The sequence below is a fragment of the Muntiacus reevesi genome, chromosome 18, assembly GCF_963930625.1.
Source record: "Muntiacus reevesi chromosome 18, mMunRee1.1, whole genome shotgun sequence".
NCBI lineage: Eukaryota > Metazoa > Chordata > Mammalia > Artiodactyla > Cervidae > Muntiacus > Muntiacus reevesi.
The window spans coordinates 40,352,879-40,380,479 of record NC_089266.1 but is presented as its reverse complement, the minus strand read 5'-3'; the positions used below and the strand labels follow the sequence as shown (position 1 = coordinate 40,380,479).

General features: G+C 38.9%; 1 protein-coding gene and 1 pseudogene across 1 annotated transcript in view; both read left to right on the top strand.

The window, feature by feature from the left end:
• Positions 1–147: 147 nt before the first annotated feature.
• The window catches only part of CPD (carboxypeptidase D), a 66,065-nt gene continuing 38,611 nt past the window's right edge, over positions 148–27,601 (top strand). Inside the window, exons 1-2 of the mRNA XM_065911097.1 lie at positions 148–968; positions 6,344–6,591. Of these exons, the coding sequence (XP_065767169.1) occupies positions 223–968; positions 6,344–6,591 (994 nt within the window). The 5' untranslated portion in view covers positions 148–222. The remainder of the gene's footprint in view (positions 969–6,343; positions 6,592–27,601) is intronic.
• Positions 7,915–13,577, top strand: LOC136149402 (amelogenin, Y isoform-like; annotated as a pseudogene).

The following is a 27,601-nucleotide window of genomic DNA, read 5'->3' as shown; positions in this document are numbered from 1 at the left end:
GACCAAACTCTACCCAGACAGGAGGAAGGCACGCCCAGAGGGGCATCTGCTGCTTTAAGGACGGCCCCGCCCACGAAGTGACGCGGCGGCAGGCCCGCCCACCATTGGCTGCGGCCGGAGGGCGGGATGGGGTTGCTAGGAGCGGAGGGGATCCGGCGGGCCCCGGCCTCCCGGAGCGCGGAGCCGGGGGAACGGAGCCGGGGTTAGCGGAGCTGCTGGAAGATGGCGAGTGGCTGGGACGCGCGGCCGCCTTGGCGGCCCGGGCGCCTCCCGCCGCTGCTGTGTCTCCTGCTGCTGCTGCAGCTGCTGCGGAGCCCGGCCCGGGCCGCGCACATCAAGAAGGCGGAGGCGACCACGACGACGACGACGAGCGCGGGCGCCGAGAAGGACGAGGGCCAGTTTGACCGCTACTACCACGAAGAGGAGCTGGGCTCGGCGCTGAGGGAGGCGGCGGCCGCGGGGCCCCCGGGCCTGGCCCGCCTCTTCAGCATCGGCAGCTCGGTGGAGGGCCGGCCGCTGTGGGTGCTGCGCCTCACGGCCGGCCTGGGGCCACCGCCTCCTAACGGCGACCCGGGGCCCGACGCGGCGGGGCCGCTCCTGCCTGGCCGGCCGCAGGTGAAGCTGGTGGGCAATATGCACGGGGACGAGACCGTGTCGCGCCAGGTGCTCGTCTACCTGGCCCGCGAGCTGGCGGCCGGCTACCGCCGCGGGGACCCGCGCCTAGTCCGCCTGCTCAACACCACTGACGTGTACGTGCTGCCCAGCCTCAACCCCGACGGCTTTGAGCGCGCCCGCGAGGGTGACTGCGGCCTCGGCGACAGCGGCCCTCCTGGGGCCAGCGGCCGCGACAACAGCCGCGGCCGCGACCTCAACCGCAGCTTCCCCGACCAGTTCAGCACCGGCGAGCCCCCGTCCCTGGACGACGTGCCAGAGGTGCGCGCCCTGATCGAGTGGATCCGCAGGAACAAGTGAGTACCGCCCTCCCTCCACCCACCTCCCCATCCACGCATCCCTCCGGGGCACAGGCTGGGTCCCGCACTCCGTAGGCGCTCAAACAGTGCTCGCAGGCCTAAGGGACTGGGGTAGTGAGGGCGGAGGGCGACACCCCAAAGGGGAACTAGGGCCAAGGCCGCTTAGCCTCTGTCCCCATGATAATTATTGGAGAAGCGGTGCCTGGTGGATGTCATTTATTCAAAGAATGCAGAGAGCCGCCGTTTGGCTGGAGGGGAGACTCCTTTCTGGCTTTCTGGTCCCCGTTCTCACAGGACAGTTAGAATAAGCAATGGAAGAGACCTTCAGGATGACCTCGGTCAGCTCGCTTATTTTATAGATAAACTGACAAAATTGCGGTTATGTCATGACTACAGGCACTGTGCTAAACCCCGTGGACTGCATGATCTCAGTTTACATTGGACACAACCTGATGACAGGCAGCATTCTCATCCCTGTTTTGCATGTGGGGGAAATCAAGAGTCAGATTGTAAATAACTCACCCAGTATGAAAAGCATTTACATATTACCGAAGTAGCTGGAACTGGACTCAGGCATTCAGTCAGTGTTCTGAGCCCTGGAGGGAGCGTGTAGCCCACAGATGACACCCGTGGGGTCTTTTTCTTGGTTATTTGATAAAAACTGATTCTCTTGCAGTCTTTGCCTCTGACTCAGCTTTGGAGCCTATAGATATGGCTGGCCAGAGAACTCCTCCAGATCTGGAACCTTCACCTGGGAGCAGCCTCATTTTAGACTCTGAAGGGTTTCTGATTCCATTTATGCACATCATTAGTGGACCAGAGTCGTATGGCTCATTGTCACACTTATAAGCAACACAGACAAACACACCTTAGGTGTTAGTGTCACGTGGGATTTAAAATATTAAAAGAAGCATGAGGACCTCAAGAAATAGGTGTATGACATGAGACCATGCTAAATATAGAGGAGGTGTGTTTATGTACCCAGTTAAGCTTTACAGGAATTGCTCCTACTGGCAAAACATGTGTGGTCTGCTATTATAGGGGTCATCTCTGTGAAAGAGGGAGGACTTGAGTCTTGAGAGATGGGTAGGATTTTCGGCAAAGAGGAGGAGAGGGACAGAGGAAGAGGGAACTTATGGAATCATGTCCGAAGTGACCAGGTACCTCTTCCCTTTCTCAGCTATTGGCCTTGCCAACATATCCTCTTTTTTTGTGTCTTTCTAAGGCTTGTAGAGGGCTTCCTTGGGGGCTCAGCAGTAAAAATCTGCCTGCCAATGCAGGAGACATGCGTTCGATCCCTGGGTGGGGACGATCCCCTGGAGAAGGGAATGGCTACCCATTCCAGTATTCCTGCCTAGGAAATCCCATGGACAGAAGGAGCCTGGTGGGCTACAGCCCTTGGGGTCGCAGAAGAGTGAGACACAATTTAGTGACCAAACAACAATGACATAGGCTTGTGGAGCAATTAAGCTTTCTATCCTGATCAAAGATTTCTGAGTGACAGATAAAATAAAAACAATAATAAACTCAGGTGTTTTCCTGTAGGACTTAGAATCATCTCTTCTACAAGATTCAGTATGTATGTAGCAGACCTTGAAAAATTCATGGACTTTATGACAATTGTAGATTCGTTTTCTCTCCCTACCTTTCACTTTACTCCTTCTGAGAGGAGTAGGCATTAACCCCTGGAAGGCATTAACTTCACATACACTTTCTGGGAAGATTTTTCTTTTAAAGATAATGATGTCAGGCTCTCTGAACAGTTGCATAAGAAGTGTGACTTTAAGCAATGCAAACAGTCTAAAATGCTCCATCATGACCTTTACAAGGATGTAAATTCTGTGAGTAGATATTTCTGTTCAGTATTAGTTCTGCTGTGACCAAAAATAAAAATAAGCTCTGTCTTGGTGCAAGTTACCTTGAGACTTTACTGAAAGCTTTGAACTTTAAATTTGGAAGCAAAAATGTGCTCTCTGGACAATTCTTTCATATCACCAATATTTAATGATTACAAGGTACGGTCCAGGCTGGTTAATTCAATGATAGGAGCTTGTGAAGATTTGAAAAGCTCCTTTGTGTCAGTTGGTATTAACACAGAAAGTTGCTCTCTTTTGTGGCTATGGACTACCCTAGTCATATCCTCCCTCTTTTCAAATGTAACTCTAAATCAGAAGGAAAAGTAGGTGAGTATTTAGGGTAAAAGTATACCCATCCATCCTCCGTCATAAATAACTCAAAATGCATATTATTTAATGATTATTCAGTAACAAGGGATACGTGAATAAAGCAAAAAACAAGTACACACATAATCTGAGATTGATTCCTAAATACAGAGTCAGCTTTATGGAGAGGAAATTCTAAAACCACAGACAGTGTAGGGAATGTACCTTTTTCAGTGTATTCTGTGAAATAAACTATTTGCATAATTTCTTGATATCCTAGTCACCCAGCTGTATTAGAAATTTTTTTTTTGTCATTGTTGCTTTGGATATGTAAAATTTTAAAACTCATTTTCTCCTGCTTAGGAAAGTGAAGTTTATTTTCTTTGTTTCACTTTATACTTCACCCATTGAGTGATTTTGTACTGTTGACAGTTGACTCATATGCTTAGGAAAATATATAAGATTTTAACTCCATCATTAAAATATTTTATAGTTTACTTGACCCTCATATTTTTGGCACACTTCTTTACTTAAATATAGCTGCTTAGACTTTAATAGATTGTGCAAAAATGATTTTTTGGGTACGTTTGTGAAAAACATTGTATTATTGGGGTGAGTACAGTTCCCTGAAATCTTTAGAATTTAGTTTATCAGACATCAAGTTTTCTTAATTTTTTACAATTATTTACAGATTTATCTGGGGACCATAATAGAATTAACTTAGAAATGGATTTTTTAATATCTATAGACTTGTTTATATTTTTATGATATATTTAGCAGCTACTTTAAATCTTATGCAAGAAATGATATATGATATTGAAGTCAAGTGTGAGAAACACTTAAGAGAACTGATTTGAATGGAAACTAAAATACCCTTCAAATAAAATTGGATTGATATCAAAGTTGGTTTGACAAAGACTAAAAGCAATAATCTTATAGCCACTATAATAGATATCACTTTCTCTTGAAATTGTCCTTACCAGAGCAGCACTGGTACTTTTAAAACTGTGTAAGTAGAGTAAGGAAAATTTAATAATTTATCACTGGAGTAGATTGCAAATATTTCATTGTTCTAAAGGTATTCGGTTAGGCTACTTTAATAATATTTCTGAGAAGTGTTAGAAGAAATGACAAAGTGAGAAACAGCTTTTAGCAGAGAATCTTGGAATTTAAAGTCTTAATTGAAAATATATAGTTAAAATAGCATGCTTCACTTACTTAGAATATTCAGTTATCCACTTTTTCCCCACTAGAATATGAATGCCATGAGGGTATCTTTGTATTTGTTTCTTCTCTCTTGTATTCCTTGGTGTCTAGAACATTTGGCTTACAGTTGACACTCAAGAAAATTGGTTGCTGAATGGATTGCCTGAACTGGGCTGGCCTTCTTGTAACTTTCCCCAAGTCATAGCTGGGGGGAAAAGTACTTAAATTATTTAAAGCATAGAAGCCAAAAAGTAAATAGTTAATGCCTTGCTATGGAGCAGGGTTGGGTAAGGTGGAGTTAGAGTGTTAGAATATACACTTAATTTTTGCTTCTGTGTCATTCTTTCTGGCATTGGAAGTTGGGGGTGGATTGATAGTCTTTAAGGCAGTGATTCCCTGAGCAGGATGCAAATATCTCCAAAGAAAGGAACATTTGTTGAGCAGATGCTTGAAAGCAGTCATTGTGCTGGAATATTACCTTATATAATTACCTTATTTAATTCTCATAACCACCCTGGGAAGGAGGTAGCATTAATCCCCATTTTACAGGTGAGAGAAAAACTAGGGTTCAATGGATTTAGAGGCAGCAACTTTACCTGATCACGTTAGTAGTGAGTGACCTGTCTGGGAAACCAAATGTTCTTACCCATATTTGCCTGGTTTCAGAGCCTGTGCTATTGCCACGACACCAAATGGTCTTCTCCTCTGGTGTCTGGAATTGTGCTAATTGTAATTATATTAGTTATTAAACTCGGCTTTTTCATAGTCTATTCTGGTATTTTTTCACTTGTCTTTATCAGCTCATTTCTGTCTTCTGAGGACAGATTCTGTGTTATAAGTAATTTTCATTGTTTGACCTCCTCTGGGAGGTACTAATCATATTTAACTTTTCAAATTAAACATATCGTAGACTTAATTTTCTTTCAAGCATATAAAATGTTATAGATCAACCCCCTTTAGAATTTCTGTAGGTCTGTTTCTTTCAGTCACAAAAAGGCAGAAGCAAAAAATCCAGTTTCAACTGCAAAAAGTGTTTAATCTCCAGCCATAAAAACACATTGAGCTGTTACATGAGTGGAAAATGTATAAATAGCATGTTTTTGCCTTTAGCTTTTACCATAAAAGGAGTCCTTCAGTATTTCTATATCTATAAATGTGACTGGATTGTAAGTGGGATCACTTAAAAGTAAAAACATAACAAAAATTAAAATGTTTCTTTTTATAGAAGCAGCCTTATCTTCATGTCAGTTTATTTTTTAATGGCTCAACCAGGAACCTTGGTCCCAGAGGAGAGCTGCTTTTACAGTGTTGCAGTGTCATGTATTGTTTTTCTCTGAAAGCAACTCACAGGGTCAGATCTCTTCCCCAACCCCACCACCAATCTTCTCAACTATGGTGTCTCTCCCAAAAATGTGAGTTTAGTGTATTGTGAAACTGGAATGAGACAAAACACATCTTGTTCTAATTTATTTGTCTCCGAATCTCAAAAACTCTCTCTGGACAGTAATATAAAAAGCATGAAACTTATTAGCCCAACTCGTGTATTCAACAAATATTTATCTATATAAACCACATTTTCTATGAGACTGACACACTATGAAGTACAAGAATTAGATTGAACTCTATGAAATGGTCATTTTTGTAGGTTAAAACATGGTTGAATATTGGCAAGTTCATATTGTTCAACCTAATAGAGGTCCCTGAATAAGACATCTCCTAAAACATTAATTTCTACTGTGTTATTAAGCTATTTTTTTCAATGATTGGAAAATTCTTTAAAGTTATTTGAAGTTAAGGAATTGTAAAAATTGCTTGAAATTTGTTGAATGGATAAAGTTTTCTTTCCATTTTCCCTCTATGTTGTTTGGTCAAATTATAACTGTTGATAGAATTGTCTTCTAGGTCTCAAGAGGAATATCTAAGTTCATTGATAAAAGGTGTAGAATTTTAAATATATGTTTTCTGTGCCTTTTAAAAAGTGATGTGTGATTCTGATTTTCAAAGGTTTGTGCTTTCCGGAAACCTGCATGGTGGCTCGGTGGTAGCAAGCTATCCTTTTGATGACTCTCCAGAACATAAGGCCACTGGAGTCTATAGCAAAACTTCAGATGATGAAGTATTTAGATATCTGGCAAAAGCCTATGCTTCAAACCATCCCATAATGAAAACTGGTGCCCCTCATTGTCCTGGAGATGAAGATGAAACTTTTAAAGATGGGATCACGAATGGTGCGCACTGGTATGATGTGGAAGGTATGTAAAGCCCTGAATTTGCTATATTTTCCTCCATGTTCATTTAACTTTTCTGAGCATACTCTGGGTGGAAAAAAGCCAATAAACTTCAAGGAATTATGATTTTTTTAAATCTTGAAAATTTCAAACCCACAGTAAAATTGAAAGAAAACTCCATGAACACACTTGTATGTTTTGTTTAGTCACTAAGTCATGTCAGACTCTTTGTGACCCCATGGACTGTAGCCCGCCAGGCTCCTCTGTCCATGGGATTTCCCAGGCAAGAATACTGAAGTGGGTTGCCATTTCCTTCTCCAGGGGCTCTTCCTGGATCAGGGATCGAATCCACATCTCTTACATTGGCAGGAAGATTCTTTACCACTGAGCCACCAGGAAAGCCCGAACACCTGTATATCCTTTAAATTCACCAACAGTTATCTTACCACAAATATTGCTTCTCTTTCCTACACACACACACACACACACACACACACACACACACACACCTCTCTCTCTCTCTCTCTCTCTCTCTCTCTCTCTCTCTCTCTCTCTCTCTCTCGTCAGATGATCCAAAAGTAGGTTGCAGATTTCATGACACCTCACCTGTAAATGCCTCTCAAGTATGTATTTCCTAAATACAGGGACATTCTCTTATGTAACCCTTGTACTATTACTGTAATTGAGAAATCAGCAGTAACTCAGTGCTGTCATCCCACATGCTATTTTCATGTAACTCAAATTTCCTGTATTAGCCCCCACATACCCCATACAGCTCCTTTTCTTCCTAATCCGATGCAGCCAAGGTTCCAGCATTTTGCATGTGCCTCTTGTGTTTTTTAGTTTCCCCGATCTAAAACAGTCATGTCACCAGTCTCTTTCCTTAATGATGATGAATCTTTTGAAGTGTCCAGGCCAGTTGTCCCACAGAACAGCCCATATTCTAGATTTGTCTATTTCTTCATGATAAAATTATCAGGTCCAAACTTCCAGCAAGACCATTACACTGATCACATGAAGAGGCACATAAAATCAGTCAGCTTGAATTGTTTACCATTTCTCTTAAGTGTTATAAAAACAGCTATTGTTCTTTTTAAACTTTTGGTATCCTTTGAATAACAACTTTTTGTTTTTATGCACAGGCTTAGACAATTTAATTAAGAGTAATCAGAAGGAACAGTCAATCCATGAAAATGTTATCAGTGTAAAACTTTTTTCTCTTCTTAGAATCTATCCATGGTGAATGCCTTAGGTCAAGGGTCCTTAACCCTCAGAATCTAATGCCTGATGATTTGAAGTGGAGTTGATATAATAATAATAATAGAAATAAAGTGCACAGTAAGCATAATGTGCTTGAATCATCCCACAACCATCCCCCAACCCTCCATGGAAAAATTGTCTTCCACAAGACCGGTACCTGGTGTCAAAAAGGTTGGGGACCGCTGCCTTGGATTTTCGCTTACCCTATTATTTTTATTGGCAGTCAGTCACATTATAAAGTATCTTATGACGTTTCTCTTAATGTGCCTTCTTTAAAATATTTGAATAACTCTGTGACTTTTTTTTTTTTTTTTTTTACTCTGTGACTTTTTATGTCAAGCCAAGAATACCCAAATTGGGGATTAAGTTTCAGGACTTGATACTTTCTATAGTTTTCTGATTCTCCTATAGTTTCTACCCATGTTTCTTATATATAACTAGCTAGTTGAACCATTTAGAAAGGGGTATGAAATACATAGAAGCCAGACTTTCTGCCTGTAACAATTAGAGGTGGTTTGAAAACCATTAATAAATTTTAAAGATATGGGATATACTTTAATGTTTAATCTCACTTCAGTCTTTAGCAAATATTAATATATTTATTTTTAAGACTCCGCAGGGCTTGCGGAGTCTTAGGTCTTTGACCAGGGATTGAACCTACACCCGCCACAGTGAAAACTTGGAGTTTTAGCCACTGAGCTGCTAGGGGATTTCCTTTAGCAAATATATTTAATAAAACCAGATTTCTTGAACTAGTGGTTTTGTGATGTTGTCAAGTTGCTTCATTATTTGAGATCCTATCTAAAATAATGGACTAAAACTAATTTTTCCTTTTTGGAGAAGGTTGTTAAAGGTTAGAAAATAATTTCTAATTGGCAGTTGACTAAGGAAGATAAATACATGTGATACTATTTAAAAAGTAAGTGTGTTTCCTTCACAGTAAGTAAGATTATTTGGTTAAGCCAGGCAACAGCTTTTTCTGAGTCTTCAAGCATCTAAAGGAGCTCAGTTTTGCTGCTGCCATTATTATTTTTTTACATTAAGTTATTTGGCTGCACTGAGTCTTAATTGTAGCACATGGGATCTAGTTTCCCGGCCAGGAATGGAACTCCAGCCCCTTGTATTGGCAGCTTGGGGTCTTAGCCACTGGACCACCAGGGAAGTCCCTATTCTTGCTTTTGTGAGCGTCTGCTTCTCTCCTGTTTTAGCTGGGTGATCAGACATATTTTATGTTATTTCTACAATAACTAGCTTGTATCTCTTACTGCCTTAGCAACATTGAGCAATTTCAGTAGTTTCTTGAGAGTGTGAGTGTGTGTGTGTTTTCACAGCTTTATCAAGGTGTAATGGACATACAATAAACTGGACAAATTTAAAGTGTATAGTTTGGTAAGTTTCAACATATATGTGTACCCATGAAACATACATATTGTTTCAGTAGTTTCAACAGGGCAAATTCATTGTTTATCTTATACTGGACTGTAGTGAGTAAGGTGTTGTGAAATCTTGTGACTAGACATATATTCAAACCCAGATGTCCTGGAGTAACTTTATTGACACTTTATGTGATGTATTGAGAAATTCTAACTCGAAGAAGTAGAGACTTTTAGAGCTGAAAATGAATGTATTGATCTAGTCCAACTCTTCTGCTTTACAGGAAATCAAGGCTTTAGTGGTAAAATAACTTGTGGGCATCATTTATTTACCGAGCAGATATTTACTGAGCCTTTGCCACATCCTAAATACTGTATTAAGGACATAGTGTGAACAAAACAAACAGTTCCTGCTCCTGGGGGTGAGGAAGTACATTAGTAGTGGGGGTGTGAGGCAATTCTGCCCCCAGAACCTTCACCTTCTTTGCCAGGATTGATTCAGTATATCTAGCTACCTACGTGGGTGGCCTTGCTTCTCTCAACATGTCTCTCAAACCTCAGGCTCCATCCAGGGAATGACTGTCCTAATAAGGCCTGTGAATAGTTGTTGTCTTCTGCTAAAGCCTGTTATTGTAACAGCCTAAGCTCAACCTATTCATGCAGCAGTCCTCTATTTTTTTTTTAAAACCACAATGTGCTGATTTGTATGCCTTTTGTTTAGCATTCTTTATTTTTTCTTTCTTCATGTTTTTGAAGACATTATTAAAAGAAAAAATCCTCTGATGGTTTAGTGTATTTATTCTAAAGGAAACTTAATGAAACTAAATTATAGTTTCAGTCAACTTTAAGAATTGCGCTCTTTCAACTGACAGAAATTTTTAAAAGGGCAAGTAACCACCTATAAAAAGAAGAGAGGTATGAAATGTGACCAGATAATGTGTCTGTAACTAATTCAGGTTTTGTGTGTGTGTGTGCATGTGTGTGTGAATTTAAACTCCTTTGATCATGTGGGCAACCATTCTTAGCATAAAATGGAGGTCTGACTGAGCAGCACTAATGTGCTCTAAATATTGAGGTATCTTTGGCTTGAAGTAGATTGCTGACAAAGGAAAGAGCACGGGGGAAAGAAAATCAAGCTGTTTTGAATAGCATACGAGGTTAGAGTTGGTCCAAAAATGGACTGAAAAACTTATTCTTGAGTAGCATTTTCTGTGTCATTAAACAGGGCATTATGTTATAATTCTTCTGTCACCAGAAAATTGGAATCTATAAAAAATAAAAAAGAATCAAATGGACAGTCTAGAAATATAATATCTGATCTTAAGAAATAGATAAATCCATAATTACAGTAGGGGATTTTAAACCTTTCTTTCTTAGTAATTTTTAGATGATGAAGATAAAAATATCAGTAAGGACACAGACGATTTAAATAACATAAACCAAATCTGATCTAATGAACGTGTACAAAGTATTGTCCTCATATCTAATTTTCCTGCAGTCTTTTTATAATCCAAAGTATATACGATAAGGAGCTTATCATTGGTCCCACTTAAGGTAGATGTGTCTAGTTCTGTTAGTGGTTTGTTATTTTGTTCTAAAGTATATATATTAAAAACAAACATACTAAAACATACTAAACTTAAAGCATTCTTATGTCTTTGCTTCTTTCACATTCACATTTTAATAGGATCAAGTCTGAACTTTTCAGTCTGACACTTAGCCTTCTAGCCTTGTACACGTTTCTAACCTCCTCTCCTACCTCTCACCCACCACTGAACGACTTGCGCTATATTATGCTCAGTTGTGTCTGGCTCTTTGCAGCCGCATGGACTGTAGCCCACCAGGTTCCTCTGTCCATGGATTTTCCCAGGCAAGAATACTGGAGCAGGCTGCCATTTCCTACACCAGGAGAGCTTTCCAACCTAGGGATCGAACCTGCCTCTCTTGCATCTCCTGCATTGATAGGTGGATTCTTTACTACTGAGCCACCTGGGAAGCCCTGAACTATTTGCCTTTCTCCAAAAATGTGAACCTTCAGGTACTGGGCTGCTGTCTGTCTGGAATGCATTTCTCCAGTTCAGCTGTAACCTCCTCTGAAACCTTTGCTACAGTAACTGTCACTCTGTTGCCTTCCTAGAGCTTTTTGTTTAACATCAGTAGAATCTGTTTCTGTCCTGAGTTTTTTGTATCTTCTGCTAGAGCCTGAGTTCTTCGATAAGGGCTTGCTGTGCTCCGTCATGCAGTCCTGTCGGACTCTGCAGCTCCATGGACTGTATGCAGTCCATCAGGCTCCTCTGTCCATGGGGATTCTCTGGGCAAGAATACTGGAGTGAGTTACCATGCCCTCCAGGGAATCTTCCCAACCCAGGGGTCGAACCCAGGTCCTCCACACTGCAGGTGGATTCTTTATCGACTGAGCCACCAGGGAAGCCCAGGAATACCGGACTAGGTAGCCTATCCCTTCTCCAGGGGAACTGCCCGACCCAGGAATCAAACGGGTTTCCTGCATTGCAGGAAGATTCTTTACCACCTGAATTACCTGGGAGGCCCTTGATAAGGACAGTGTGTGGTGCTGTTCACACAGAATGTATCACCAGGGAAAGAGTCCTACAGGAAGTGAGGCTGGGGAGGTTTTTACAGTTATTTGGAATAAGATCTTTTTTTTTTTTTGAGATAAGCACTTTATCTAGAGAGATGCCATGGGAATGAAAAGGGAGTATGAGATATATAAGAAATTGTGTGAGAAGAGTTGCAGAATTAACAGTGAGACAGTAGGACAGAGTATCTAGGCAGAGAAAGGCATAGCTTTGAGACCTTGAGCCTGGATTAGTAAGAATGATCACGGAAATGGGGGAAAAAAAAAAACTACTTGGAAGAAGTGTGTGTCTCTGTGTGTCTCTGTGTGTGTGTGTGTGTTTTCTTTAGATGGGAGAAGGGTGAAATTGGAGGTGGTACTGGGTGTACCAGTTATAAGTACCCAGTGTACAGTTGGAAGATAGGCTCTGGGGCTTGGTAAAGAGGTCAAGATGCTAAAGACATTTAGGAGTTATGAGACATGTGGAAAGCATATGTCAGTGAACTTGATTTTGAAAATTGAATTGATATTGTTTCCTGGCATCATTTAATTGCTTGGAGCCAGAAACTCAACTAGAAAAAAAATATATATATATATATATATATATACATACATATATATTTATGAACAGATGGATGCTTTTTCATCTCCAAAGTGAATATACTTCTGGCATTTTGTACTGGGATGTTTTCTTTAAGGAATCCCAACAGTTTAGATATTCTCACCCTGTTCATATGTTAAGAATACTATTGATAATCAAATATGCATTAGTAAAGGACTTCTGGTCTTATCTGATTTTGTACATTAAGGAGCTTTTGTACATTGGACCTCTTCCATTTTTCTCTCCCTTTTAACCTGAGTGGCACCTCGTTTAAAAGGAAAGCAAAGATGTAAAATGATACTCAAACCGGATATTTGCTTCTGTTTGAGTCACCAGTTTGCTTTAGCAAACTGAAGTATAGCCTCATATGAAAAAAAAATCTCATCTTTAGGAATAGTGTGCTTGTATATTTTGTAATGTAGTAATAGACTTTCATGAAGGTTGAGAACCAAATGCTATATACCACTTTAGGATTTGGCCCCTAAATCTTCAGATCCAATGTCTAAAAATTAGATGTGTTTTAATTTTTTTTAAACCCAGATGGTAGAAAATAAGAAAGTACCTTAAAAAAAAACACACTCTCTTTTTCTCCCCTTTTTGCTCTCCCTTCTTCCTATCCCTCTTGCCTCTTCTCCCTCATTCTTTTTCTTCTCCTTTCCCTCTCCCTATAAAAGCTACCATCTCATCCTGGGCACCCCAGCGGTATTAACTTCAGCTCTGAAGTACTTACCCCTCTGAAGTGGTACCAGAACATGATAAGATCCCCATACCCTCCCTATGGTTACTAACCCATGGGTGGTTGGCTGCACCACCAGATCATTCCTGTCATGTCCCAGCAGACTTCCCACAATCTCACCCTGCAGCCTCATCACCACATCACCATGGTGTCAGCTCAACAGCCCATGGTCCCCAGCAACCAATGGGGCCGGTCCCTGGCCAACACTCCATGAATCCAACCCGACAGCACCTGCCAAACTTTCCATTGCTCATGCAGCAGCCCTCTGGCCTCAGTCCATCCAGCCACAGGCTCACCAGCCCCCTGCCACCCCAGCTACCCCATCCCACCCTTGCTGCCAGAGCCACCTTGCCTCCAGTGTTCCCCAGGCAGCCTCTGTCCCCCGTGCCTCCTGGCCTGCCCCTGGAAGCTTGGCCAGCAACAGACAAGACCAAGCGGGATGAAGTGGAATTGATCAGAAAATGAATTGCTTTCAGAAGGACACAGGAGCACAGCAATTTGTTCCTGCCATCACTTTACTTAGTAAACTCTGTAACTAAAAATAAGTACCATTAGCAAATAAAATGTTTTTAAAATTTAAAAATATCTTAAAAAAGGAAAATTCAGTTCAAAGAATTATGTGAGATAAAGGGTTGGCCAAGTTAGACAAAACTGAACACAGATTCAGGACTCTGTACTTTAAATTTGTAGAATCATATCATTAGCAAATATGTATTCAGTGGGAGTGGTGAAGGAAATAGATTTTCATAAGATAAGTTGTTCAGAATACATAGACGAAGTTCAGGTATGATTTGGTCAAAGCAAACTTGAATTTAAAGACCAGGAATATGGGAAAATTTTTTCAAGAGCAATCTCTGTTTCTTTCCATTCATTTGACCTAGATCTTCCACTTAAAATTTTGTATGACCATCATGCTCATTAGCTTTTAAAAATATCTCAAGGAGTGCAAAATTTATCATTTAATAACTAACTCACTATGTATAAATAAATTGTTCACAAAAGTAAAAATTAGGAGAACTGCTCACGATTCTGTGAAGTAGTTTTATTAAATAAAAAACAGTAAGCTCCAAATTTATAGAATAGAAATTGCCTGTATTTACACATTCTAAAATACTTTTCCTAATGAAAAAAGAATACATTGCATTTTTTTTCTGTAAAAGATTTATGAAGTTCTTGTATCATACAGATTGGTACTTTATAGCTGGCCTAGGAAGGCAAGTTTAAAAAAAGCAACAACTTGCTCTGTTTAAGTCTCAATATTGTAGCATTGGTTGTATTTTTTAACATTGACTTTCTGCATGAGGCGTTAGAGGGAGTCATTTGAATGAAAGATTGAATTTATTTAAATACCCTCCATCTCCTTAAAGCTAGACTTCTCTGGTGAAAACAGTAATAGGGGTTGGTTCCATGATATGATAACGATGAACTGAGCATCTTAAAGCATATGAAGATTAGTGTGAGACAAATGGATTGAAGGAATTGAATGAATATGAAGAGATCCTTTGAATTAGCCACCCATACAGTTAGTACTGATCACAATTTGTTGTAGTGCTGGACAGACTCCTAATGGTTACACTTTTATTCTTTAGTATAGGTAAAAGGGATGAAAACATAGAGTAACAGTACATTGCATTCAATTTTTTCTATGCATAGAAAACTGGGTTGGTAGGTAGGCTTAAAAGCAAAATGTAACCTTTTGTCTTTTCTTTGCCAGTTCCCCTTGGGAGTAGAGGAAATAGTCTAAATCAGTGGTTTTCAAACTGGGTATGTGTGGGGAGAAGAAAGAGAACAGTCAGTTTGGATAACTTTAAGGAAATAAATTTCCAGCTCTTCCATACCTATTCATAATATTGGTCTGCCTGAGAAAGATGCTGGCAGTGGAGATTCAATCCCATATCCTCCTCTCCCACTTGACTGAAGAAAGGCATACTTTTCTGTCCATCTGAATCACACTATAGATTGAAGTTTTACAAACTTCCAGTACACCAAGAACAGAAGGGACAATTTAGTGATTAATGGTATCATAAAAGCATCACTCATACATCTCATTAAAAGATATATTTTCAGTAATTATTACTTAGGCTTATTTTTCAAAATCTGAAATAAAACTATGCCTTTATTGGTAAATTGTATACCAGTAGTTATTGTGCTAATTCAATCTAGAATTAAAAAATGTAATAGGGCATTAAGGTAATGGAAATTAATCAATGGAAATTAATAGAAATTTAAACATGCATGCATATGTATTATTATAGATTGAAGTATTATAGGGTGATCAATGAAGGACTTCCAAGCAGAAAAGTATATCCCATTTGAGTAGCAATCTGTAGAGCAAATGGAATGGAATAGAAGTTCAAGAAGAGAAAGGGAAGCTATAAAATTCCTCTGTTGAAGAAGAGTGTTCATACACATTTTAAAAGTTGATTCTGGGAATCAAATCTCTATATAGTATTCTATTTGATTCCACCTAAAATAATAGTGTAAAATTTTTATTTAAAAAATAAAAATTGGGACTTCCCTGGTGATCTAATGGTTAAAACACTGAGCTGCCAATTCAGGGGGCACAGGTTCCATCCCTGGTCAAGGAACTAAGATCTCACATGCTATGCAGCACAGCCAAAAGATAAAAAAATAAAAAATAAATAAAAATTGACATTATGCAAGAAATCACATTGTTAACAACTATTTAAATTTAAAATCGCATCTTTTAGATACCAACTTTAAAATATGTGATATTGAATGATTACTCAGTTATTTTCCTATGAATAAAAAGTCTGAAGGCCATTAGTGTAGCTTAGCTTAAAAGACTAGTGGATGTTAGAGACTTGCTTATGTATGATTGTTAATAAGTAGGATAAATAGCAGATCCTTTTTACTATTAGTAAAGTACTTTATTGCTTTGAAGTATGCCTGTGGTGTATGTTTCATTCCCAAAATAGCATTTTTCTTTAACTGGATAAAGATAATGTTCTGATATCAGACATTTTGTCCTTTAGTCTATGTTGAGCCGTACAACTTATCAGCTTAAAAAATAAACAAATGTATTAACTGAATCTGACAGTAGCTGCAGCAGTCAGTAATGTCAGGCGTATCTGCAGATCACTGTTCTCTGTGACAGTGAACTTTGTATACGTAGGTTTTCTGTTAAGGAAAAAAAAAGACAATGAGTCTGAAATAGCTACTTAGCTAAGATTACTTACTATGCAGTTTTTGATATTTAGTATTGGAAAAATTATGTGAAGTTTAATACAGATGGCAAATAATGCCCATTTGTGGCATCTTGCAAAAATTCTTAAATTATTCATTACTCAGTTAATATCTCCACTTGTTTCCAGCTTTTTAGATGAGTTTTTTTTTTTTTTTTTTAAGTAATTTTTAAACTAAAGCTTGAAGTTGGTGAATAAAGACTTTTTGATGTTCTAAAGGTAGGAGAGCTTTGTCATTTTTGTTTTGCAAACTAAAAGTTTGCTTCTTTTCTGACATTGACTCCTATGGGGTTCTAAAGAGATAGATTAAGGTATATATCACGGCTCACAAATTGCCTCCTGGGGATGGCTCATTATTATAGACTCAGAGGAAATGTGCTTAATTTTTATGAGGTTTCATTGAGAGAAGGGTATTTTGTAGATAGCTTTCTGTTATTGATTTCTATGGAATTCCATCATGTCAAAGAATATATTTTGTATAATTTCAGTTCTTTTAAATTTATTAAGTGTTTTATGACTCAGGATATGGTCTGTTTAAATGTTCCACCTGTACTTGAATGTTTTCTGCTGTGGTTGGGTAGGATCTACTATAAATGTCATTTAGATCTGGTTAAGTGACACTTTTTCAGTTCTTGTGTATCCTTTGCTGATTTTCTGTCTACGTGTTCTGTTGACTACTGAGAGAGGAATATTGACGTCTGCAACTATAACTGTAGATTGGCTCATCTCTTCTTTTAGTACTATCAGTTTTTGTTTTATGTGTTTTGAAGTTCTGTTGTTAGATGTCACATTTAGGATTATTATATTGTCTAGGTGAATTGACTCTTTTAACATTTTGTAGTATCCCTCCTTGGGTTTCCCTGGTGGCTCAATGTTAAGGAATCCTCCTGCATATACAGGAGATATGGGTTCAATCCCTGATTTGGGAAGGTCCCTTGGAGAAGGAAATGGCAACCCATTCCAGTCTTTTTGCCTAGAAATCCCTATGTATAGAGGAGCCTGGCGTGCTATAGTCTGTGGGGTCACAAAGAGTCAGACATGACTTAGTGACTGAACAATAACTATCCCTCCTTCTATCTGGTACTTTTCCTTGCTCAGAAGTCTACTTTAATCTAAATATAGCCATTCCATCTTTCTTTTGATTTATGTTTGCATTGTATATTTTTTCCATTGTTTTAACTTACCCATCCCATTCTATTTAAAGTGAGCATATAGTTGGGACTTGCTTTTTGATTCAGTTTGACAGGTTTTTCTAGTTGGTGTATTTGCATCATTTACATTGAATGTAATTGTTGATATGTTTGGATTAAGCTCTACCTTTTAATTATTTTTCTTTTTGTCCCTCTGTTTCTTATTCCCTTATTTCCTCTTTCCTGCCTTCCATTGTATTGTATGGATGTTTATTATATAATTTTAACTATAGTATTTTTTACTATATTTCTTTGTAAAGTTTGTTTTGGTGGTTGCTCTGGGAATTACAGTTTGCATAATTTTTTACAGTTCTACCTAGAAGTAATATTTTACCACCTTGAGAAGAACATACAAATCTTACCACCATATCCTTTATCTTCCCCCACTTTATGGTGCAGTTGTGGTTTATGTATTATATCTATAAACGCCCACCAGGCAGTGTTATACATTTTGCTTTCAACTGATATACATAGTTTTGAAGACTTAAGAGGAAAAAATAGTTTTTTATATTTATCCGAATATTTGCCATTTCTGTTCTTTCATTCCTAAAGCTCCAAGGTTTGCTCTGCTATCATTTCTCTTCTACCCAGAAAACCTTTTTTAGCATTTCTTTTAAAGCAGACCTGCCTGTGGGGGATTCTTCTAGCTTTCCATCACAGACAATATCTATTTCTGCCTTCGTTCCTAAAGGATATTTTCCTTGGATATAAAATTCTGGGCTCTGGATTGACTATTGTTTAAAAAAAATTGTGTGTGTGTATGTCATTGCCTTCTGGCCCTCATGGCTTCTGATGAGAAATTCACAGTCATTTAAATTGTCTTCCTATAATGTATCATTTTTCATTGACGACTGTCAAGATTGTTCCCATTGTCTTTGGATTTCAGTAGTTTGACTGTGACGTATTTAGACGTGAATTTCTCCTGTTTGAGGTTTGCTAAGCTTCTTGAAATATAAGTTTATGTCTTTTGCCAGATTTGGAAAGTTTTCAGCCATTGTTTCTTCAACTTTTTTTTTTTCCCAGCATGACACACTTTTTTCCTCCCCTTTTGAGACTCTAGTAGCAAGAATATTAGACTTTTTGATACTGTCCCTAAAACTCTGTTCTTTTACTTTACTTTTTTTTTTCCTGTTGTTCAGATTAGATAATTTCTATTTATTTGTCTTCAAATTGACTTCCCTTTGTCATTTCTTTGTCTGAACTCATCCAGTAAATTTTAAAATCTGGTTATATTTTTTACTTCCGAAATCTATTTTTTAAACCTCTTCTGTTTGTTTCTTTTATTTCATTTCAAGACTGTTTAATCTTACCTCTTTAATATTTACCTGGCTATAATAATTACTTTAAGGTTAGTCTGATAATTCCCATACCTGGATCATCTTGGAGTTGGTGTGCATTATTTTTTCCTTGCAAGCTATTGATATTTGACTAGTTCTTTAAATGTCAAATAATTTGGATTATATTCTGGACATTTTGAATCATATATTATAAGATTGGAGCCTTGTTTAAACCCTATAAAAATGGTAACTTTTTTGTTTATTCATTCCGGTAGTAAATGACCCACTTAGGTTCAGTTGCAAGTTTTTACTTGCCTTCGGTGGGCTGTGATTCCAATGTCAATTCAGTTTTCAACACCTTTGTCCTGCCTGTTCGGACCTGTCCTGTGAGAGTACCACCCAGGGAGCAGTGGTCTGCTGTGTAGATCAGTTCTCAGTGACTTTGGTATGCCGTTCAGGGTCAGACCCTCACATGTGCAATTCAGAGTTGAGTCCAGGAGTTCATAGAAAACTTTATAGTTTCCCTTTTTTGATCTCTGCTCTGTCTACAGTCACTTCCAAGGTCTCCCAAAATAGATCACGAATAAAGATACCTTAGGGTGTTAACTGTCATTAGTTGTCAGGGAAATACAGGTTGGAACCACCGTGAGATAGCACTGTCCACCTGCCAGGATGCTTAAAATTACAAAAGGCTGACCAGTTGCTTGAGCAACTTGTTAGCTAAGGGTGTAGAGCAACTGGAACATTTATATCTTGATGTGGGAATGTGAAACAGTACAGCCACTTTGGAAAACAGTTTAACATTTTCTTATGAAGTTAAATTTTCACTTACCACATGATCCAGCCACACCTCTCCTAGGTATTTACCCAAAAGACATGAAATAATTTGTCCATGTTAAGACTCAGGCACAGTTTTATTCATAATCACCTGAAGTTGAAACCAAGTCAAATACCCACCACATAGTGATTGAATAAACAAATAGAGGACTTGCCCGGTTGCTCAGCCATAGATAATCTACCTGCAATGCAGGAGATTCAGGTTTGATCCCTGGGTCCAGGAGATCCCCTGGAGAAGGAAATGGGAGCCCACTCCAGTACTCTTGCCTTAGAAAGTCTATGAACAAAGGAACCTGGTGGGGCTACAATCCATGGAGTCACAAAAGATAGGATACAGCTTAGCCACTAAATGATAACTACATCCATACAATGGTGTCTATAGTAATGAAAAGGAGAATTTCTATGATAATGATAATAGACACTTTAATTGCCAGATGTTACAATGTATTATTTTGGAACTCTGCATTCAAATGGGTATATCTTTGCTTTTCTCCTTTGCCTTTCACTTCTCTTCTTTTCATAGCTATTTGTAAAGCCTCCTCAGACAACCATTTTACCTTTTTGCATTTCTGGGGATGGTCTTGATCACTGCCTCCTATACACAGTGTCACAAACCTCTGTCCATAGTTCTTCAGGCACTCTGTCTATCCAATTTAAGCCCTTGAATCTATTTGTCACTTCCACTGTATAGTCTGGAGAAAAGAAGTAAAGGAAAGATATACCCATTTGAATGCAGAGTTCCAAAGAATAGAAAGGAGAGATAAGAAGGCTTTCCTCAGTGATCAATGCAAAGAAATAGAGGAAAACAATAGAATGGGAAAGACTAGAGATCTCTTCAAGAAAATCAGAGATACCAAGGGAACTTTTCCTGCAAAGATGGGCATAATAAAGGACAGAAATGGTATGAACTTAACAGAAGCCGAAGATATTAAGAAGAGGTGGCAAGAATACACAGAACTATACAAAAAAGATCTTCATAACCCAGATAATCACGATGGTGTGATCACTCACCTAGAGCCAGACATCCTGGAATGCAAAGTCAAGTGGGCCTTAGGAAACATCACTACGAAAAAGCTAGTGGAGGTGAAGGAATTTCAGTTCAGTTGAGCTATTTCAAATCCTAAAAGATGATACTGTGAAAGTGCTGTACTCAATATGTCAGCAAATTTGGAAAACTCAGCAGTGGCTACAGGAGTGGAAAAGGTCAGTTTTCGTTCTAATCCCAAAGAAAAGCAATGCCAAAGAAAGCTCAAACTGCTGCACAATTGCACTCATCTCACATGCTAGCAAAGTAATACTCAAAATTCTCCAAGCTAACTTCAAGAGTACGTGAACCATGAACTTGCAGATGTTCAAGGTGGTTTTAGAAAAGGTTTAGAAAAGAGATCAAATTGCCAACACCCATTGGATCATTGAAAGTGCAAGAGAGTTCCAGAAAAACATCTACTTCTGCTTTACTGACTATGCCAAAGCCTTTGTGTGGATCGCAACAAACTGGAAACTTCTTCAAGAGATGGGAATACCAGACTACGTGACCTGCCTCCTGAGAAATCTGTATGCAGGTCAAGAAGCAAGAGTTAGAACTGGACATGGACCAACAGACTGGTTCCAAATTGGGAAGAGAGTACGCCAAGGCTGTATATTGTCACCCTGCTTATTTAACTTATATGCAGAGTACATCATGAGACATGCTGGACTGGATGAAGCACAAGCTGGAATCAAGATTGCCAGGAGAAATAGCAATAACCTCAGATATGCAGGTGACACCACCCTTATGGCAGAAAGTGAAGAAGAACTAAAGAGCCTCTTGATGAAAGTGAAAGAGGAGAGTGAAAAAGTTGGCTTAAAGCCCAACATTCAGAAAACTAAGATCATGGCATCTGGTCCCATCACTTTATGGCAAATAGATGGGGAAACAGTGGAAACAGTGACAAACTTTATTTTTTTGGGCTCCAAAATCACTGCAGATGGTGATTGCAGCCATGAAATTAAAAGATGCTTGCTCCTTGGAAGAAAAATTATGACCAACCTAGACAGCTTATTAAAACGCAAAGACATTACTTTGCCAATAAATGTCCATCTAGTCAGAGCTATGGTTTTTCCAGTGGTCATGTATGGATGTGAGAGTTGGACTATAAAGAAAGCCGAGTGATGAAGAATTAATGCTTTTGAACTGTGGTGTTAGAGAAGACTCTCCAGAGTCCCTTGGACAGCAAGGAAAGCCAACCAGTCCATCCTAAAGGAAATCAGTCCTGAATATTCATTGGAAGGACTGATGCTGAAGCTGAAACTCCAATACTTTGGCCGCCTGATACGAAGAACTGACTCATTGGAAAAGACCCTGATGCTGGGAAAGATTGAAGGCGGGAGGAGAAAGGGATGCCAGAGGATGAGATGGTTGGATGGCATCACTGACTGAATGGAGTAAACTCCAGGAGTTGGTGATGGACAGGGAGGCCTGGTGTGCTGCAGTCCATAGGATCACAAGGACTCAGATATGACTGAGTGACTGAACTGAACTGAACACTGTATTATAAAACCATGCTTACTAAATTGGTATAATTAAGATATCAAAATAAATTGACCAGCAGAACAAAATAGAAAGCATAGTAACAAACAAAAGCATTTGGGATATAGTTAAGGACATTTAAAACAATGGGGAAAGAATTGTAGGGATAACTGGTTAACTTCGAGACAAAAGTATAGGTGAGATTTACCTCAGATCATACCAAATAAAGTCTTAAGTCAATATGGAACGTTATGTAAAAATGTAGCCATAAACAAAACCAGAAGCCAACAAGTAGTTTTATACTCAGGATGAGAAAAGCCTTTCTAGACAGCAAAGTATTATGAAGCCATAAAAGGAAAAGAATGATAAATTTAGCTACCCAAAAATTGTAAAATATCTCTTGATTAAAAAACTGCCTTAAAAAAAGTGAAAAAAAGAGATTTAAAAAAATGATAAAAACAAAGGCATAGAGAATATATCTGGGTAACAATTTAGCATATGTATATAAAATCTTTAAATTAGGCATGAAATTCATGCCTTAACACAGAAATTCATGTAGTTTTGTCTTCTTGTTGCTCTTAGCTAGTATTCCTTAAATTGCTGCTGAAGTAAGACAGTTAAGGGGTTAACAAAAGAATGCCAGGATGAAGCCTGGTGATTATAGTATTATAAGGGTCTACTTCACTGCCTTCTGGTATAATTAAAGTGTGAGTTGACTGTGTTTGCAATTTAATACAGCTATTGATTTCTTTTTTCCTTAGATGAGAATAATTTTTTCCTATTAAGTTTTACATATGCAGAAAAATAGATGAGTTCACACTTGTATTGCTCTGAAATTATTTTTCGTGTTCTGTTTTTGTTTTCCTCTAGACTCTAATCTCTGGAATGGAAATATGTCTCCTATTTATAAATCCCTATAATCTTAGTTTGATGACTTACACACAGTGACCGTTGTACTGTGACGAATATAGTAGTGAATATTGGAGATTAATAAATATGATTTATGATGAGTAGCATACATATGTCCACATATGTACATGCACGTCAGAGTTACCAAAGGTGATCAGAGGTCCGTAATGACCGAAAGTGACTAATGTCACTAAGTGACTAAATGTGACTGGTGAGTGAAAGTGTTAGTTGCTCAGTCGAGTCCGACTCTTTACGACCTCATGGACTGTTGCCCACCAGGCTTGTAGTGACAGTAAATGTGCACATGTCTTTTAGGACAGCAGTCTATTTGACATATCCACATGGATGGTCAATGAGAATCTCAAATTTAACTCATTCAAAATAGAAATCTTAATTTCTCACTGTCCTGGCCTACTTACTTTCTTTACTTCAACAAATACTTATTGAAGAAATACCATGTGCCTGGTACTGTTCTAGTGCTTGGACTGTGTGTCAATGAGTACAACAAATATCTCTGCCCTTGTGTTGCTTATAATCTAGCAAAGAGAAACAGGCAATAAATAATAAACATAATGGGTAAATTTTAAAGTGCTATAGAAGAAAAGAGTGAGAGGAATTGTGAGTGCTTGTGAGATGGGCTTGGGGACAGTGATGGGGAGAAGTGACTAGGAACTAAGTGGGGAGATTAGGGTGAACCTCATTGTCAAGCTGAAATTGGAGCAAAGAGCTGAAGGTGAGCGAGTGAGTCAAGTAGGGATATCTGGGGGAAGGGCACACCAGGCAAAGGGGATAGCTAGAGCGAAGACCCAAATGGTAACCCACTCCAGGATTCTTGCCTGAAGAGTCCCATGGACAGAGGAGCCTGGTGGGCTACAGTCCATGGGGTCGCAGAGTCAGACACTATTGAGCGACTTAACTAACTAACCAACCTAGGGTAGCCGGTGAAGAGCAGGGTGGCCAGTGTGGCTGAAGCAGAGAGCTGATGATGGGGAGAGTGTAAAAGGTAGTTAGAGAGGGGAGGGGGGTGGTAGTGGACAAATGATGCAGCGCCTTAGGCTTGGGCTTTTAGTCTGAACGCAACAGAAAGTCGTTGTATGGGGGAATAACCTCTGGCTTACATTTTAGCAGAATTACTCTGGCATCTCTGGAGAAAAGAACACAGAAATGCTAGGACAGGAACAGGGAGACCTTTTTAGAGAAATTGCAGAGGTCCTGGTGGAGAAAGGATCATGACTTAGATCAAGGCGGCAGCAGTAGAGTTGAGAAATCTTTGGATTCTGGATATATCTTCAAGTTACAACTAGCATGATTTCCTAATGCTTTAGAGTGAGATGTGACTCCAAGGCTTTTGACCCTGAGCAACTAGATTCTTCCAGTGCTGTTGACCATCGTGGGAGAGACTGCAGGTGGAGCAGGTTTAGGGAAGATGAGGCTGTTGTTAGGTTTGTGATACCCAAGTAGAGATATTGAATAGGCCTTTGGATGGACAAGTCTGGATTCTGGAAAGAGGTGTAGGTTGGACATAGAGATCTGAGAATTGTTAGCCTGTAGATAATATTAAGCCCCATGGGGCTGCATGAGACACCAAGGGAATAAGTAAAGTAAGAGAAGGGGACCAAAGACAAAACCTTAGGCTTGCCATATCTGTTTGCTTTGTACTCCTTCATCCTCTCAGTTAATGACACTAACAACACTGTCTTCCTAGTTTCTCAAGCCAAAAATCAAGAAGTCATCCTTGATTCCTTTTAAACAAATCTTTTCTCACAGCCAGATCTCTTTGCTTCATCTCCTTTACCAGCAGCCTAGTTGAAGTCATCATTCTCTTCTAATTCATCTCCCTGCTTTTTTGTTTTGTTTTGTTCCTCTACCATCATTTTTCACCCAGCAGTTCAGATTATATCACACTTCTGCTCAAAATCCTGCAATGTTCTATGCAGCAAGGGAAACAATCAACAGTGAAAAGGCAGCCTACTGAAAAATATTTGCAAACTGTTTATCAGATAAAGGGTTAATATTCAGAATACAACTCAACAGAAAACAAGTAATCTGATTAATAAATGGACAACGGACTTGAATACACATTTTTTCAAAAAAACATCAATGACCAGCACACATATGAAAAGATGCTTAATATCATTATTAGAGAAAAACAAATCAAAACCACAAAGAGATATCACCTTCTACCTCTTAGGATGATCACTATTAAAAAAAAAAAGCCAAATTAAAATAGCAAGTTTGATGGAGTTGTGGAGAATTTCAATCCCTTTGCACAGTTGGTAGGAATATAAAATAGTGCAGTTGCTATGGAAAACAGTATGGAGCTTCCTCAAAAAGTTAAAAATAGAATTACCGTATGATTCAACAATCTCACTTAAGGGTATAAATACAAAAGAACTGAAAAAAGGATCTTGAAAATTTGTACACCCATGTTCACTACAGTGTTATTCACAGTTGCCAGGAAGCTACCTAAATGTTTATTGACAGATAAATGAAGAAAATGTGGTATATACATCCAGTGGAATGTTATTCAGCCTAAAAAAAGAAGGCAATTACATCTGATAAAGGACTATTATCTAAAATATATTAAAAAACTCTGATAGCTCAGTTGGTAAAGAATCCGCCTGCATTGCAGGAGACCCCGGTTAGATTCCTGGGTTGGGAAGATCTGCTGGAGAAGGGATAGGCTACCCACTCCAGTATTCTTGGGCTTCCCTTGTGGCTCAACTGGTAAAGAATCCTCCTACAATGTGGGAGACCTTGGTTTGACCCCTGGGTTGGAAAGATCCCCTGGAGAAGAGAAAGGCTACCCACTCCAGTATTCTGACCTGGAGAATTCCACAGACTGTATAGTCAATGCGGTTGCAAAGAGTCGGACACGACTGAGTGACTTTCACTTTCACTTAAGACTCAACACTAATAAAACAACAACCTCATTTAAAAATGGGCCAGAAACCTAACAGACATCTCACCAACAGATATACAGATGGCAAATAAACATGAAAAGATTCCACATCATATGTCAACAGGGAAATGTAAATTAAAACAAGTTACCACTAAACACCTATCAGAAAGGCCATCGTCCAGAACACTGACAACAGCAAATGCTTGTGAAGAGGTGGAGCAACAGGAACTCTCGTTCATTATTGATGGGAGTGCAAAACGGTACAACTATTTTGGAAGATAGTAATAGATTTTACTACTTTTGTCTTCCACCTTCTTTACTTTTGCCTCTCTACTAATGTTGTAAGTGGTTGATCCACTATCTTTTCTATATGTTTGTCTCTGCCATTAAGATTTGTCTCTTTTATCATTTTCTTATTTCTAGTTGTGACCTTTTCTGCTGGGAGAAGTCCCTTTAATGTTTCTTGAAGGGCTGGTTTATTGGTGATAAACTCCTTTAGCTTTTGTTTATCTGTCAAACTCTTTATCACTCCTTCAAATGATAACCTTGCTGGATATTCTTGATTGTATTTTTTTCAGCACTTTGAATATATTGTGTCGTCTGCTACTGGCCTGCTAAGTTTCTGCTGATAAGTCAGCTTATAGTCTTATGGGAGTTTCCTTGTATGTAATTAGTTGTTTCTCCTCTTGATGCTTTTATGAATCTCTTTATGTTTAATTTTTTTTCATTTTAAATATAATGTGTCTTGGATTGCGCCTCTTTGAGTTCACCTTGTTTGGGACTGTCTGTGCTTCCTGGACTGGATATCTGTTTCCTTCCACTGGTTAGGGAAGTTCTCAGTTACTATTTCTTCAAATAGCTTCTTTTTTTATCTTTCTTCTCCTTCTGGGACACTATAATGTAAATGTTAGTATGCTTGATGTTGTCCCAGAGGTCACTTAAACTGTCCTACTTGTCTTTTTCCTGTTTAGCTTGGGTAATTTTTCTCTACTTTGTCTTCCAGATCACTGATCTAGTATTCTGTATCATCTAATCTACTGTTGATTCTCTGTAGTGTATTTTTTTTTCCCATCATCTTTTTTAAAAACACATTTTATTTATTTTTAATGGAAGGATAATTGCTTTACAATATTGTGTTGGTTTCTGCCATACGTCAGTATGAATCAACCATAGGTATACACAATGTCCCCTCTCTCTTGAACCTCTCTCCAATTCCCACCCGATCCCACCCCTCTAGGTTGTCACAGAGCTCCGATTTGAACTGCCTGGGTCATATAGCAAATTCCCACTGCCTTTCTATCTTACATATGGTAGTATATATGTTTCCATGCTGCTCTGCCCATTTTTCCCACCCTCTCCTTCCTCGCCCCCCACCATGTCTACCTATCTGTTCTCTGTCTGCATCTCCATTGCTGCCCTGCCAATAGGTTCATTAGCACCATTCTGGTTTCCATATATATGTATTAGTTTATGATGTTTGTTTTTGTTTTTCTGACTTACTTCACTCTGTATAATAGGCTCTAGGTTCATGTACCTCATTAGAATTGATTCAAATGTGTTCCTTTTTATGGCTGAGTAATATTCCATTGTATATATATATAATTTTAAAAGTTTAAAAATGCTTTTTCGGTAAGCGGCCAGAGCTGACCCTTAAAAATG